This window comes from Gymnoscopelus braueri (assembly GCF_963280865.1).
Source record: "Gymnoscopelus braueri genome assembly, chromosome: 24".
Lineage (NCBI taxonomy): Eukaryota > Metazoa > Chordata > Actinopteri > Myctophiformes > Myctophidae > Gymnoscopelus > Gymnoscopelus braueri.
In genome coordinates this window covers 30,486,991-30,502,286 of record NC_137626.1, presented here as the reverse complement: position 1 = coordinate 30,502,286, position 15,296 = coordinate 30,486,991, and the positions used below count along the sequence as shown (strand labels likewise).

The following is a 15,296-nucleotide window of genomic DNA, read 5'->3' as shown; positions in this document are numbered from 1 at the left end:
GAGTTAAGACCGGTAACGCATCTGTGTCATTTTAGAGTTCTTTGGCTATTCAAAAATAGCAGATATACAAGCTTGTAGCGCAGCACCGAGTGCAGCACTACGAGTGCAGCACTACGAGTGCAGCACTACGAGTGCAGCACTACGAGCTTGTAGATCTGCAATTTTTTTTAAATCGTGAAAATTTGTGCAATCTTTGAATATATGTTTTAAAGCGAACATTTGTAAAATATTTTGTTCCAGGGAACTCCAGAAGCAAAGATTAAGTTACAAATGTTTGCTTTGAAAATATATAAATTCAAAGATTTGCACAAAGGTTCAAGATTTTTCAAAGACCTACAGATCTACAAGCTCGTAGCGTGGCACTCGGTGCCGTCTGGATGATCCTGTTTCGTAAGGGTGAGCAAGCGCAGGGCGACACAGTGAGTGTCAGTGTGGGACATAACAATACTCACCCTTACTACTAGACATGCAGAGGGTCTCATGCATTTCACCGCCACGTCACATTGTCTGCAGCCTGCAGCACAGTACAGTACAGTACGTAGACACTGAATCCTCTCCCTTGTTTGTCTCCCACGTTCTGTGCAATCTGTGACCTCAATCTGCCCTTTCACCGTCATTAACCCATTTCAGACCTGAGGCCGATTCTACAAATGTTATGTCTTCTAAATCCGAACAGTTTTCTGAAAAACTTATGTTGCTATAATATCAGTGGTTCCCAAACTTTTTCATGTCAAGGACCTCCCAAAATGATATGAATTTGGCCACGGACCCCATCTCAAAATAATTTTTTCCAGGGACCCCCAGAAGCAAAGATTTGAGTTACAAATGTTCGCTTTAAAAAATACATATTCAAAGATTTGCACACATTTTTCAAGATTTTTCAAAAATAGTGCTATGAGCTTGTATATTTGCTATTTTTGAATAGCCAAAGAAATTTTAAATGACACAGATGCTTTTCCCGGTCTTAATGAGTTAATGACACACAAACATACACACACACACACACACACACACACACACACACACACACACACACACACACACACACACACACACACACACACACACACACACACACACACACACACACACACACACACACACACACACACCCTCTCTTGTACATTGCTGCTTGTTCATAGTGTGAAGAGACTTTGAAGGAAGTACAGTTTATGGGACTAGGCCTATATACTGTACTGTATGTATGGTTTGAACCATGAACCCTCCTATCATCTTGAGGCTAATTTATTCTTCATCATATGACCGTGTCACTCACAGTTATGGTCTGTTGTGTTTTTATGCTGCTTTATTCTCATTTTTAAATGAATACAATTGACTTGACTTGACCAGAAAAAACTGATTTGCAACTGAAAAACTGGATGTTTTGTTATTTCAGCTATTATACCTCTATTATTAAATGAGGAAGTATAATGTAGTCTCTAGTGTTCCGAGATGACAAGGTTTCTACTGCTGTAAGTTTCTGTGTGTTACTGATGAGCTGTTTTTTTTGTGATCTGTTTGTTTCTTCTTTTTTTTTAACTCTTGGTGGATTCTAGACTCTCTTGCCCAGCGATCGATTTCCTCTCATCATTCATTTCCATTATTCACGTTTCAGTATTGATTCGACGCCTGAGGTCATACTTTGTGTTTATCGTTCTTTTTTTTTTAGGTTTTCACTACACTCTAGAATCCTCCGTGGTTATTCATCCATTTGCAACTCAGAGAGCTTACAAATGTAACAATTTTTTGGTTACATTTGTACGCTCTCAGAGTTAAATCAACACTCTTCACGTCTGACACTCAGGAAAATACACAAAGCAAAGAGCTCATCAAAGCTGTTTTTTGTGGGGCTTTTTTCCGACTACATCGACCCCAGCTTTGAATTTGGCAGGCGAGCACTATCAGCCACGTTGGGAATGACTCCTGGGACTTAAAAGAAAGAAAGAGAAGAAAAAACAACAACCTATAAATAATGAAGTGAGAACTCTCTTTTGACTTTGTGTGTATATTGTGTTTCTTTGTGTGCAGTATCCAGCGGGCAGCGTTGGTCGTCTTAGAGAACTACTACACGGACTTCCCGGTCCACAACCCTGCCCTCCTCACAGCTTCAAAGTCCCGCGCTGCCAAGCACTTGGCGGGACTCAAAGTGTACAATGTTGACGGTGAGTTGGGTTATGCATAGCAGTGGTTCTCAAACTTTTTCATGTCAAGGACCCTCAAAATTATATTTTGTTCCAGGGACCCCCAGAAGCAAAGATTGGAGTTACAAATGTAGCTTTAAAAATATATATATATTCAAAGATTTGCACGAATTTTCACGATGTTTAAAAAATTGCAAATCTACAAGCTCATAGCTATGAGCTTGTATTTCTGCTATTATTTACTTATTTAGCTGGGAACCCTCTGGTACCCTGCCAAGGACCCCTGGGGGTCCCCGGACCCTACTTTGAGAACCAATGATGTACAAGTGATTGCCATAACCGGATTATTGCCAGTAATCAGGGTATTATTATACATGTAAACACACTCACTGACTTTCTCCTCTCCTCTCCTTCGTGTCTGCTTACATTTTACGCTAACCCCTTAAGACGTGTTCAAAACTAAACTGAAAACCTACCTTTTGGACAGTAAGTAACACAAGACTACCACCCAGTACAATTCTGAGTGTTAATCTATCCGTCAATTCCAGTGTCTGAGTGTCTAGTCCATCAGATCCGCAGTTCTTCAGAACTGGCCCGGGCCCTCTCCAAGCAGGCACTGGGTTGGGGAGGGGGGGTGGAGGTAAGGGGGGGTGGGGGTATTGCCGAGGACCCAAGGATCAAGTAGTGTGAAGTTGATCGGATGAGTGGTTCTCCAGAACCGCCCCGCTTTGGACGGGCATACATTCCGGATGCCAGCCATGCCCCAAACGGGTATTGTATTAGTTTAGTTTAAATGAAACACTCCGGATTTTACTGTGTACTAACAAAAGAATGCCCACATTCACTTGCTAATGTTCACCAAGCCTAAATCCTCTCACCCTTACAGATGTGTTCAAAGCTTCAAAGCAAGACTTTTAACACATAATACAGTTTGCTCATTTACTGTAAAACACCAGTAATGTAAAGTATTTCACGCTCAACTCTCAAGCTTAAAGGGATAGTTCACCCCAAAAAATATGTTTTTTTCTATCTAGTTTTTTTTCTAGACTTGAATTCATGGATATTTTTTTTCAAAGAAAAATCCATGAAATATCCATGAATTCAATCGATAGAAATCAAGTCATTTTGGGTGAACTATCCCTTTAATTTATATTTTGTTGTACGTTTTCCGGTTATATTTGGTGCAGTGATGCTGTCGTACTGTACGACGGATCTATAAACCAGTCTTCCTCATCATGCAACGTGACGTCACTCTACCACACACACTGTAAAAACACCGGTGGCATTCCCCTGTTTACTAGTGCACTGGAAGCGTGGACTTACAAACCCCTCCTCTGACCACCATGTGTGTTTATAGACAGGTGTAAGGTATAATTCACCGCCAGGCAAAACTCCACACAGCAGGCAGAATGTTACAGTACATTCATCACTCGCCACTCAAGCCACCGCTCTCCCTTAAGTGTACTCCAGGTGCATGTTTAAGTGCACTAACCCCCGCTCCCTTGTGCTCTTATATTTCTTTCCCACTTCCACCTCCCCTCCTCTCCCCTCCCTCATTTTCTTTGTCCTTCCTTCGTCCACTTGTGGAGACGGCTGGTAAATCAATAGTTATTTCTCTCTGGAGGTACTGCTCTCTCTCTCTTTCTCTCTCTCTCTCTCTGTCTCTCTCTCCCTCTCTCTTTCTCCACAGTAAAAGTGACAGTATGAGTCGAGGAGAGTCACTCATCTGTGCTTTATTAAAGAGCGGCGAGGCCCTGAGCTCAGAACAGTCGTTAACACACACCGCGTAAATAGTGTACCGTGACTCATCGTAGGTTCAGTCCATTTCATGTCGGCCTCCCGGCTATTTGGTCCCCTGCTATTTTCTCAGCTTGGCCTCTCGGGAAATGAAAATAGGCTACAACAGATTAAGATAACCCCCCCCCCCATCCACCACTTGCCCAATAACCATGTGTTTCCTCAGGCACTAAGTAGACCCGTTGCAGTTTACCCTCCTATAAACCACTCGTAAACAAACCTCAGCCTCCCGTTTTAGGTTTGCGGTCACTTTAGCAGATTCCTGGCCAGAGTGTGTGTTATATACAGTATGTGGTGTTTGTATTCAAGCAGTAATAACATATATTTCTATGGCAGAGTATGTTGTTTTTGTTTGTTTGTTAGTTTGTTTGTTTTGTTTGTTCTCTCTTACAGTGCATCCATGAATTATTCTGTCCATCCCCGCTATCGCGAACCCTTTCTGTGTCAATAATTCACTAGTGTAGCCCCTCTTTTAACCTGCATTAACATTCCCCTCTCCCCTGTCTAAAACTCAACACACCCCAAAATGCCCCCCCCCTCGAAAAACATTTTAACCACTTAAACCCTCTAGCCTTAGTAAACTATACCTGAGTTTGCTCTGTACTTGGACTGCTGTTTTTCCTCGCTATACCAAATGTCTCCGCCAAAAAATAGCAGATCTACAAGCTCACGACGCGTTGTGAGCTTGTAGATCAGCAATCTTTTGGGCTTATGTCCCCCCCCCCCCCAGAATAATGGATGCTGGGGTTCAAGTGGTTAAGTTTGACCTCGGTTCCTAATTGAATGGGACGCCCAGCGCTGCCCAGAGGCATGGAGTAATAGGAATATTTGAATATTAATGTCTTATGTGGGTGAGGAGAGAGGATCACACGGCACCCTGCTGAGGCAACCGGTGAACCTCAGCCTACGCCTCCGTGTATCCCACTATGCTGCAGGCTGCAGGGCCTTTATCTCTTTAATATCCTCCCTGTTGGGAGGAAACCTTGTATGTCCAAAACCGTTACTTTTCAGGAGATGGAAAAAGGAACCTGTTCCAATGGATTCGTTATACTTATATTCATAAAACCCTTTATTGAAAGCGAAAGCAACATGTTTTCACAATATAGCACAATAGATAGTCATGTAGCTACAGTACTTTCGCTACTTTTGCATGACACTAAGTAAGTAAGGCATTCATTTACAAATAAATACCATATAGGTTGAAATATGGAGGTACAAGGTTTCTGACTGACAGCGCCGATATGCTAATGAAAGCAAACTAGAACGTTAAGTCTTATGATGTACTACATTCATTTTTGTGAGGTATTTTGTAGTGGTTTTGTGCTTTTGCAGACCCCATATTTTCTGCCCATTGTAGACCCTGTCACTGCCAACCTCCCCGATTTTGTCCTGTGGAGGGTGTAGACACCCGCATGTCTCCTCCAATACATAATGGAGTCACCGGGCACTTCTTCAGATGAGAATTGCTAGTTCACTGTGTGAATGCACGTGTCTGCCTGTGTATACGCTGATATACCTCCTGCTCACACAATAGCTCAACTCAAGAAGATGATGAGTGAAGTTTAATCAGGTATATCATTTACTGTTATTCTTTGGCGTGTGTGTGTGTCACAGGTCCCGGCGGTAACAACGCGGCAGCAGGACTGGCTCACTCCCAGTCCAGAGCCATGATCGCCGCCGCCGCTCGCCGGAGAGACACCAGCCACAACGAGCTGTACTACGAAGAGGCCGAGCACGAGAGACGCGTGCGCAAGCGGAAAGCACGGTGAGACCAAACGACTCTCACGTGGTGTCTTTTGTTTCGTTTTTTTTTCAACCAAGCGATCCCCGGCGTCCCTATTCTGGGCATGTTTATCAAAGGGATCTAAGATATTTGGTATAGGTTGTAAAAAGGAGGGGCCCAAGTAGACCCCTGGGGGACCCTGGTCAACAAGGTTTATAGGGTTTAAGTGGTTGGATGTCTCCTGCAGTCCTCAGTAATAAAAAACAACACAGTTAATTCGTTGGGGGGGTTGCAAGTTGAGCACCTCCCCTGACGTCTGTTGACATTATAGTCAATAGACGTCAATAGTCAATCAAATCATTGGGTTGTCACGTTTTTGGCGCCAACATTGCAATTTGAATAGAAATAGACTATAAAACAATATGAAATATAACAGTGTTTCGTTGTGCTTAAGAGCGCTTCGTATATGGCCTGGTGTGAGTGTTTATGTAAAGCTTTAAAGGTTCTATGACATTCATTTTAACTTTTTTTATTTTTTATGTTTTTTTCAGGGTTTTATGACCTCAATTACACCCCAAAAAATCTGAACTTTGAACATTCAGTGGATTTTCTGTGGTCTGGGGTTTTCTGAATAATTAGGCTGAAAAGTAATCTGAGCTTGGCCCTTCGGCAGTGAGGTCACAGTCGATTAATCCCGCCCACTCTCCTCCTCGCCCCTCCCCTCCCCTATCCTTTCCTTTGGGGGGGGGGCGGAGCAGAGGCGATGATTGACAGGCAAAATCCCTCACCAGCGACACCCGCAGGCAAAGATTTCTTTTTTCATTGCAGTTGAAAAGGCTTTAGAAATGTGAGAGAAAAACACCTGCCATGGATCAATGGAGTGGAATTTTTTGTTAAAACTTTCTATACACGTTTGAAGGACCATGACAAAGACTTTTAATGTGCGGTAAAACTGAACGTCATGAAACCTTTAAACGACGGCTTGTACCCTCCCCAGACTGGTGGTGGCGGTAGAGGAGGCGTTCACCCACATCAAGCGCATGCAGGAGGAGGAGCAGAAGAAAACCCCGGGGGACGTGATGGACCCCCGCGAGGCGGCCCAGGCCATCTTCCCCTCCATGGCGCGCGCCCTGCAGAAGTACCTCCGCACCACCAAGCAGCAGCACTGCCACAGCATGGAGAGCATCCAGCAGCACCTGGCCTTCTGCATCACCAACAACATGACGCCCAAGGTCAGCCTTCAAACACCCAACAAACTGCACAGTAAAATAACATTTAAAGCTGCAGTCTGTCAGTTTCATGTTCCACCCCTGGGATTCAAACCCAGGTCTGACTCCCGCATGGCAAGCAAAATGTATGCCGCTCTTTAAGTCCCATTAAGACCTGAGGTTGATTCTACAAATGTCTTCTAAATCCAGTTTTCTGAAAAACTTATGTTGCTATATCAGTGGCTCTCAAACTTTTTCATGTCAAGGACCCCCAAAATGATATGTTATTGGCAAAAATATGTTGTTCCAGGGACCCCCAGAAGATTTGAGTAAAAAAATGTTTGCTTTAAAAAATGTATATATTCAAAGATTTGCATACATTTTCATGATAAAAAAAATAGCAGATCTACAAGCTCATAGCGCTGCACAAAGTGACGCACTATGAGCTTTTATATCTGCTATATTTGAATAGCCAAAGTATAAAATGACACCGATGCTTTCCCTGTTTTAATGGGTTAAGAGGGAGCCTTGGCTTGGCCAGGAGAGTTTCTGCGCCTATGAGCTTCAGGCAGTACTATTTGTCAACCAGTAGGTGTCCTACCTGACAACCAGGGTCTAAATTTCTCAATGGAAGAGTAGGGAGACCACCTCCACCCACTGCAGATGTGCTAGTTATAATCTATGAAAATCAAGTTTTATTCATGAAAATAAGTTGCAGCTTTAACACTGAGGGTGTACAAATGTAACCAAATGGACCCTTTCGGGCCATTTGGTTACATTTGTAGACTCTCAGAGTTGCACAGGGATAAATTAACGCTGAAGATTTTACTGTGTGGATGGTGTTTCGTTTCAAAGGCTTCAGGGGTTGCATAGATGTTTGTGAAAGGTTGTTGGGGTACGTCTTCTTTATTGACATGTGGTATTTGTCTTTTTAGCCGCGATAAAGCATTGTGTTCTGACATGGATGGATTACGTCAAAGGAGTCAAATGTTGATCTTGCAGTCATTGGAATTCATAATTCATTAATTGGCAAGAAATCCAATTTCCGCCTGAGATATGAGTGATTATTATATTACTTTGACTTTGCCCTTGATTGTGAAAGTTAACCATCTCTTCAGAGCAGCCTACTGATCATTCCTTTTATGATTAAAATCCATCCATCCGTTATTTTGCTAACAAACTAAATGAAAACATAACCAACATTCAGCTCCGGAGGTAACAAGACAGGGTCTGATAATTGCATCGCTTCCCTATGGCAGTGATTCTCAAAGTGGGGTCCATGGATGCCCAGGGTTCCTTGAGGGGTTCCAGGGGGTCCCCAGCTAAATGATCGGTAACTTCGAGAGTAGTTACTCTCAGAGTTATGGGGTTCCATGGCCCTAGTGCATAGTGAACTGGGGATCATCGAAATGAAAAAGTGTGAGAACCACTGCCCTATGGAATCTGTAGCTATCTGTTACTAGATGTGCAGTGTGTGAATGTCATGACATCATCGATATGATGTCAGGCTCCGAGTATGGCTCCAGACTGACCGTAGCCTGGAGGGACGGTGGGTCTGAGGTAGTAAATTCACAAAAAGAAACAGTTGTCCTTGACGGATTAGAAAAATATTCAGGGATTGAATTCCTTGGTCTGCTGGCAGCGTGCACAAGAAATCTGATGCTGATCAGAATTTGCAGTGGTTTGCGCGATTAGCCACGGACACACACACACACACAACTCTATATCTTGGTAAAAGTTGTGGGGATACATACACCATATGGGCCATATGGACAAATGCTGTTCTATAAGGATTGTCCCTTTGCTGTAAAACCACAGAGCGTGCGTGTGTGTGTGTGTGTGTGTGTGTGTGTGTGTCTGTGTGTGCGTAGGCATGTACTCCCATACGTATGCCGGTGTAATGCATTATTATGTGTCTGTGAACTTAACATGTCCCCTGTGTGTCCCTCTGGCGCCCCCTCAGGCGTTCCTGGAGAGCTACCTGACCCCCGGGCCCACCCTGCAGTACAGCCGCGAGCGCTGGCTGGCGCGCCAGTGGACGCTGATCAGCGAGGCGTCGGTCACCAGCGGCCTCAAGGACGGCGGCGTCTTCGTGCTCAAGTGCATAGACTTCAGCCTGGTGGTCACCGCCAAGAAGATCCCCTACATTCAGATGTCCGAGGAGTATATCGACCCCAAGTCGCACAAGTTTGTCCTGCGATTACAGTCGGAGACGTCCGTGTAGAACTCAAAACTTCTCTTTATAGATTTTATTATAATTTTTTATCCCTCACTTTCTTTTGCCGGATTACATTTTTATTTTGTTATTTTCTTTATTTTTATTTTGGGTTTGCAGTTTTTGTATTTTATGATTTGTCTGAATTTTTATATATTATATATATATGAATCTATATATTACACACACGGTTGAATATATTGTTGTTTTTGTCGTATTTGATTTGGAGGAAAACGAAAGAAAAACAAGTGAGAGGTCTCACACGGGTTTATGCACAGGACAGGAGGTTCCGTTCAGGAGCGTCGGACATGAAAAGTGACACTTTGGAAGCGTCCACCTGTGTGTGTGTGTGTGTGTATGTATGTATGTATGTATGTATGTGTGTGTGTGTGTGTGTGTGTGTGTGTGTGTGTGTGTGTGTGTATGTAATGTTTAGTGTTTGCGTGGCGGGCGGGCGGTCGCCTGTCTTTCCCCTCGAGACATCGGAGCCAAACAAAGCAGGAACAGGGATCCATCGGTTTTGGCTTCATCGCAAATGGGAAAGCGCGTGAGGTGTCCTGACACGTGACATTGTTGCCATGGTCGATCCCTTTCTCTCCCACTGGTTGGACAGACAAAACCACTAAGACAGTGGTTTTCGAGGACCCCCGTAACTCTGAGAGCGTACAAATGGAACCAAATGGACCCTTACGGGTCCATTTGGTTCCATTTGTACACTCTCAGAGTTACAGACCTGCAAAGCGTCCATTCGGAACCCCATCGGGGAACACTGAGGGTCCCTGGGACCCCATTTTTGTGAACCACTGGACTAATATGACGGTGTGACTTGGATACCAACCTGTTTTCAGGTTTAAAAGCATGGGGTTTATCCACGCATACAGCAGACTACCCTCCCTTTGCTCTGCACTCTCAACTGACAATGTTCCGTGACGCTCGTTCACTGACGGATATATCTTCTGCGTCCAGCAGGATATTTCTTATTCTGCGTCGCAGAAGGTCAACCCCTTTCTTGTCCCCTATAAGGATTAACCTTCCCCTTGAGAACAACCTTAATTAAATGTATTTGAACTAAAGAAAAAAGAAAGAGAGAGAGACAAATCTAACTACAATCAGAATTTGCATTAAATGCACAATAAGCTTGCTAATGACGATGTGTTGAATGACTATGCCTAAATAATGATTTCAGAATACAGGATGGTGTTTGTATAATTGCCCGCCTACACAGCCAGTGTTAACTTGTTTCAGAGAGAGGCCCGTTTGAACACTCTCAGAGTTAAATTTACTGTGTATTGCCTCCCCCCTTGCTTCAGTCTCTGTAACCATTGATGCTGGTGGGACCACTGATTTATTGACTGATCTGTTAGAACTTAGACTAGACTTACTGTTGAATTCCAAGCGCATTCACTTCCACCCTAGTAGGCCTCGGCGAACTGACTTCAAAATAAACCACTAATCAGTATCCCGATTAGTTCAAACGTTTGCCTTGATTATGATTCATGATCATTTTTCGTGTCGATTCGTTGATACAAGAAAGAAAATTTGCTCCTTGATTATTCGATTAATCTACATGAGCAAGATCAAGTCGGTTATTGGTTCTAAATGTCGGTTTCGGTATATTTTCGGTTAATCGCCCAGCCCTACACTCTAGGGATCTGCACCCTTCGGCTCCTGGGATCGGCCACAGGGTCTGTTTTTAGTGGCCAAAACGTGAGGTGCGTTGTGTTGCTCTGGCACACAATGCCCCTCCAGGTGCAAAAAGTCAGTAATATTTACACTCCAGTGGTGGGGCAACATGCACACATGCTACCTTTACTCTGGGCACAGGGGCACCAGCGGTGCCAACTCCAAAGGAACCTTAAAGCTGCAATCCATAACTTTTTGTAGTGAATAAAACGTTATTTTGACCAATCTGTAAGGTAGAGCTAGCCTGGTAAACCCTCCCTCCGGAAATCTCATTTCTATTTGATTCCTGGAGTGAGTCTGGCATGAACCGCCTCTCTGCAATATTGGCTGTGTATGCCAAACGGCCGCGCCTATCAGCGTCGTCGCTCATTGTTCTGTGATTGACAGCTTACGTTGGCCAATCAGGTGGCGAGTTCGAGTGAGCCCAAAACACGAACGGCAGCCATCTTTTTCTTGTGCGGCCAATTCTCCGCTATTTTTTTACTTCAAAAAGCTCTCTAACTTCTATTTTGAGGCACGGAATTTACTTATAAGATATCGTTTGGATAGAATTTAGTTGTTTAACTTCATATATGTGGTCAATTAATCATGACAAAGCCTATTTAAAAAAAAAAAATTAGAGAACCGGTAGGGGCGGGCAGTGACACCATTGTACCCGAAAAAGGCAACCCATTTTGGGTATGGCTGTCTCAAAAGTCCCGTCGCGTCACATTAAGACTGGTGAACTGCTGATTGGCTGAAGGGGAAAAATTATCATTGGCTGAAGGGGTTGTCAGTCAACGGTATTACTCCCGCCCAACTCCAGCATAGCCAATATTGCAGACAGGCGGATCAGGCCAGACTCACTCCTGAAATGAAATGGAATTGAGATTTCCGGAGGGAGGGTTTACCAGGCTAAGGTAGAGCAGTGGTTCTCTAAGTTTTTCATGTCAGGACCCTGAAATTAATATGTATTTGGCCACAAACCCCCATCCTTGCCAGAGACCCCATACAAGATTTGTGGTGTTAAAATGTTTCAAAAGTATTCAAAAATATATGTTTTCTGACAATAGCCGATCAAGCTTGTAGATCCGCTATTTTCAAATGGCAGATGTACAGTGTATAGGGTTAAAGTGGTTAAACAGATTTTGATGCTATACTGTATTAACAACTTTAGCTGGGAACCCCCCAAGGACGGACCCCTGGGTGTCCCCGGACCTCACTTTGAGAACCACTGTAGAGTAGGTTAATAGAATATAACTAACACAACCTCACTCATATTGAGAAATGTATTCATATCCTGTGGTCGGGTAGGACCACTAATGGTATCGCATGAAGCTTAAAATGCAGCATATCCTCCGCTCAAACAGTATTAGCTCAGCCGTAGAAATAGTCGAAATTACGGCACTCGGGCGGCGGCGGCCTGGGGTTCGAAGTCCCAGGCAGGGCAGGAAAGTTACGGATTGCTGCTTTAAGAGACACACAAAAATAGAGGACTTAGAATGACGGACAGAAAAGAAGAGAAAAAAAAGCCAAAAAGATTTACCCTATTTAACCGTACCGTGTCTGCTGAGTTAGAGTCTCAGGGTTTTTAACTGCCTACTGAATCTGTCTGGTGTGATGATGAGATGGAAGTGCAGTCGGAGAGGAGATTCAGAGATTGCGCGACAGATTTGGAACGGGGCCCAGTATGGGCTGTATACAGTACATAGATATAATAGTATAGATGAGTCTTAAGTGCCTCTATACTTCCATGTTCAAAACCAACCTACTTTGCTGGGGGACCAGATGATCGCCATTGCTATGGAAACCAAAACCAACACATGTATGTTAGAACAAATCGTCGATGTCTGGTGGAAAACCTTGTACAGTATGTCCAAAACTTAACATAAATAGCAAAAATAGTAGATCTACAAGCTCACAACGCGTCGCATTGCGACGCGTTGTGGGCTTGTAGATCTGCTATTTTTGCTGCTTTTGTGTGTCACTGCAGTATGACAAAGTAGTGACACAAGTGACATTTACGAAAAAGAAATAAAATATGGCGATACAAGGTTTCTGCCTGACAGCAACGAAATGCTTCATGAAAGCCCCCCATGGATTGACGAATTCCTCTTTCATGTTTGACACGGAAGAAGAGAGTTGCTGTGATTCTTCTATACGTTTATTTCTATAGCTACAGTATTCAGTACTACTACTTCTACTACTACTGACTTGTTTCTTTGTAAAAAGAAAAACATAATCACCCCCTTTTAACCCATTCAAACCGGGAAAGCTGTGTCATTTTAGATTTTAACTTTTATTTTATACAGTACTTTGGCTATTCAAAAATAGCAGATATACCAGCTCATAGCGCGACACTTCGTGCTGCGCTATGAGCTTGTAGATCTGCAATCTTTTTTCAATCGTGAAAATTTGTATTTTAAAATATATGTATTTTTAAAGTGAACATTTTTAACTCAAATGTTTGCTTCTGGGGGTCCCTGGAACAAAATATTTTGAGTTGGGGGTCGACGGCCAAATACATATAACTTTGGGGGTCCTTTACGGGAAAAGGTTTGAGCACCACTGATATAGCAACATTCTTTTAAATCGGCTTCAGGTCTTAATGGGCTAAAATGGCTATTCGGCAAGAGATGTCAAAGTCTGGTTTACACTCTGTGGGCTTTGCTTATGTGAGCATGGTGGACAGACATGCTACTTATGAGTTCCAGAGTCACAGAACTTGAGCTGTGAATCACATGGGGGATGATTCACCACAGGCATTTTCCTGGGTCATAAAAAAGAAAATGCTGTATCAGGGTGGAGCCTCCTTCCTTCCTAACTTTACTGGACCGTCTGGTTTTGAACACTGTGCCACCTAGCCTCACCTCTGCTGTCAGACAAACAAACACGTGTTGGTTGGCTGGTTGGCTGGTTGGCAGACACACTCTCATCCCTCGGGGGCATCTGTATTGAGAAGTGTGTCAGGTCACGGAAAGGTTTGCTCATGTTATTCCACAGTCATCTTGACTTCTTAAACCAGCATCGTATAGGCTACTGTCCCATCAAGGAAATGGTGTTGAATCACGCTGTCCTTAAACGGAAATGACAATGAAATTACCTTGAGTCATCAAACTAGACTAGAGGCCAATGCCTGAGCAATTCTTGGCTTGTTTTGTGGGCTCAGAGGAGACGTGTCGTGTCTGAAATGCTAAATTGTCTCTCTCTGTAACTGGCATGAGAAATAATCCAGGAGTCATTCTATTATGAAGTGAAATTAACTAATCACTCAATGATAAAAAACAATAAATTCCATGTATGGCTCAGAGCAGTACTGTCCACCACTGCCCCCTGGCTGTTGAATCTGTCGTTGTTTAGCAGCTGTGCCTCAAGGCATGTTTACCCAGACCTGAAACTAAACACTTTCTTTTCTTTTTAAACACATACAGTATATCACTTTTCAGGAGCCCGAGGAATGCTGTGTCAGCAAGTTCTCTTTTTCAACCCACACATGTCCACTGTAAACATGTAACCCTTTTGCGTCTTGGAAGTAACTCGAGAACTTCTTAAACTGTTTTCTTCGACGTAGCGGAAACACAAAATGTCTTTTTATAAATATGATGTACAACAACATGCGTTCCTGGCACTGGTCATATTTTGTACCTACTGATGGGTGAACTTTGTATGAAAACAAGCTCCCAACATTACTGTGCCTCCTGTTTCTACACTGTATGTATTTATGTAAACCAGCATGTGCGTATGCCATTCCAGTTCACATACACCCCCCCCCCCCCTCCCCTCCTCTCCATCACCATCTGTCACTCTGTATTGCCAGGTTCAAGTCCCGGGCTCCCCAGGTTTGGTTTGGTTTTCTTTGCGGGACTGCTCTATATTGACGTGACATTGCAATGTAACACACACATTATTTCGACTCCTCCACGGCATAAGCATTTGTATAAAATAAAAAAATTCTATGAACATTTGTAAAACTCGCTCAATGGTAGCACTGTTATTGGAGCGCTGAGTGGAGATACCGAGTTGAGATGAATGACATCAGTTTGTCACTGTCAATGACAGACCGATAACCTTTTGTTATGAAGTATGCTTTTATATTGAAATAACTCATGGGTCAAGTGGGCGAATTAGACCCATGTCAGTTCAAATTATATCTGCTATGTACAGATACGTGTGTGTGAGCAGGATTTTACAACCTCATGTAATGATTGACGAACGTGTAGATCTTAAAGCTGCAATTCATAACTTTTATGTCCTACCCAGGCTTTGAACCCTGGTCTCTCCCGTGCGGGAGACAGAGACCATATACTCCTGCCAATCTTCCAAGAGGGAATCCCCACTTGACCAAGGGAGATCTTGCACTCATGAGCTTCGGGCAGTGCTATTTCAGTCGACCAGTAGGTGTCCTGTCCGATACCAGTGTCTAAATGTATCAGTGGAGGAATAGGGGGACCACTTTCAGACACTGCAGATGCACTAGCTATATGGTATTAAAATTGGGAAAACATGTAATTTTCGATTTTCTGTGAGCTTGTAGATCTGCTATTTTCTTT

The 15,296-nt window shown here is 43.4% G+C and overlaps 1 protein-coding gene across 4 annotated transcripts in view; it reads left to right on the top strand.

Annotated features, from left to right (window-relative positions):
* Window positions 1–14,644, top strand: part of LOC308080299 (vang-like protein 1) — an 84,993-nt gene extending 70,349 nt beyond the window's left edge. For all 4 annotated transcript variants that reach the window (XM_080422097.1, XM_080422095.1, XM_080422096.1 and 1 more), the window contains 5 exons: window positions 2,029–2,162; window positions 5,553–5,703; window positions 6,659–6,893; window positions 8,833–11,000; window positions 11,667–14,644. In XM_080422097.1, the coding sequence (XP_080278223.1) occupies window positions 2,029–2,162; window positions 5,553–5,703; window positions 6,659–6,893; window positions 8,833–9,093 (781 nt within the window). In that variant the 3' untranslated portion in view covers window positions 9,094–11,000; window positions 11,667–14,644. The remainder of the gene's footprint in view (window positions 1–2,028; window positions 2,163–5,552; window positions 5,704–6,658; window positions 6,894–8,832; window positions 11,001–11,666) is intronic.
* The last annotated feature ends 652 nt before the right edge of the window (window positions 14,645–15,296 follow it).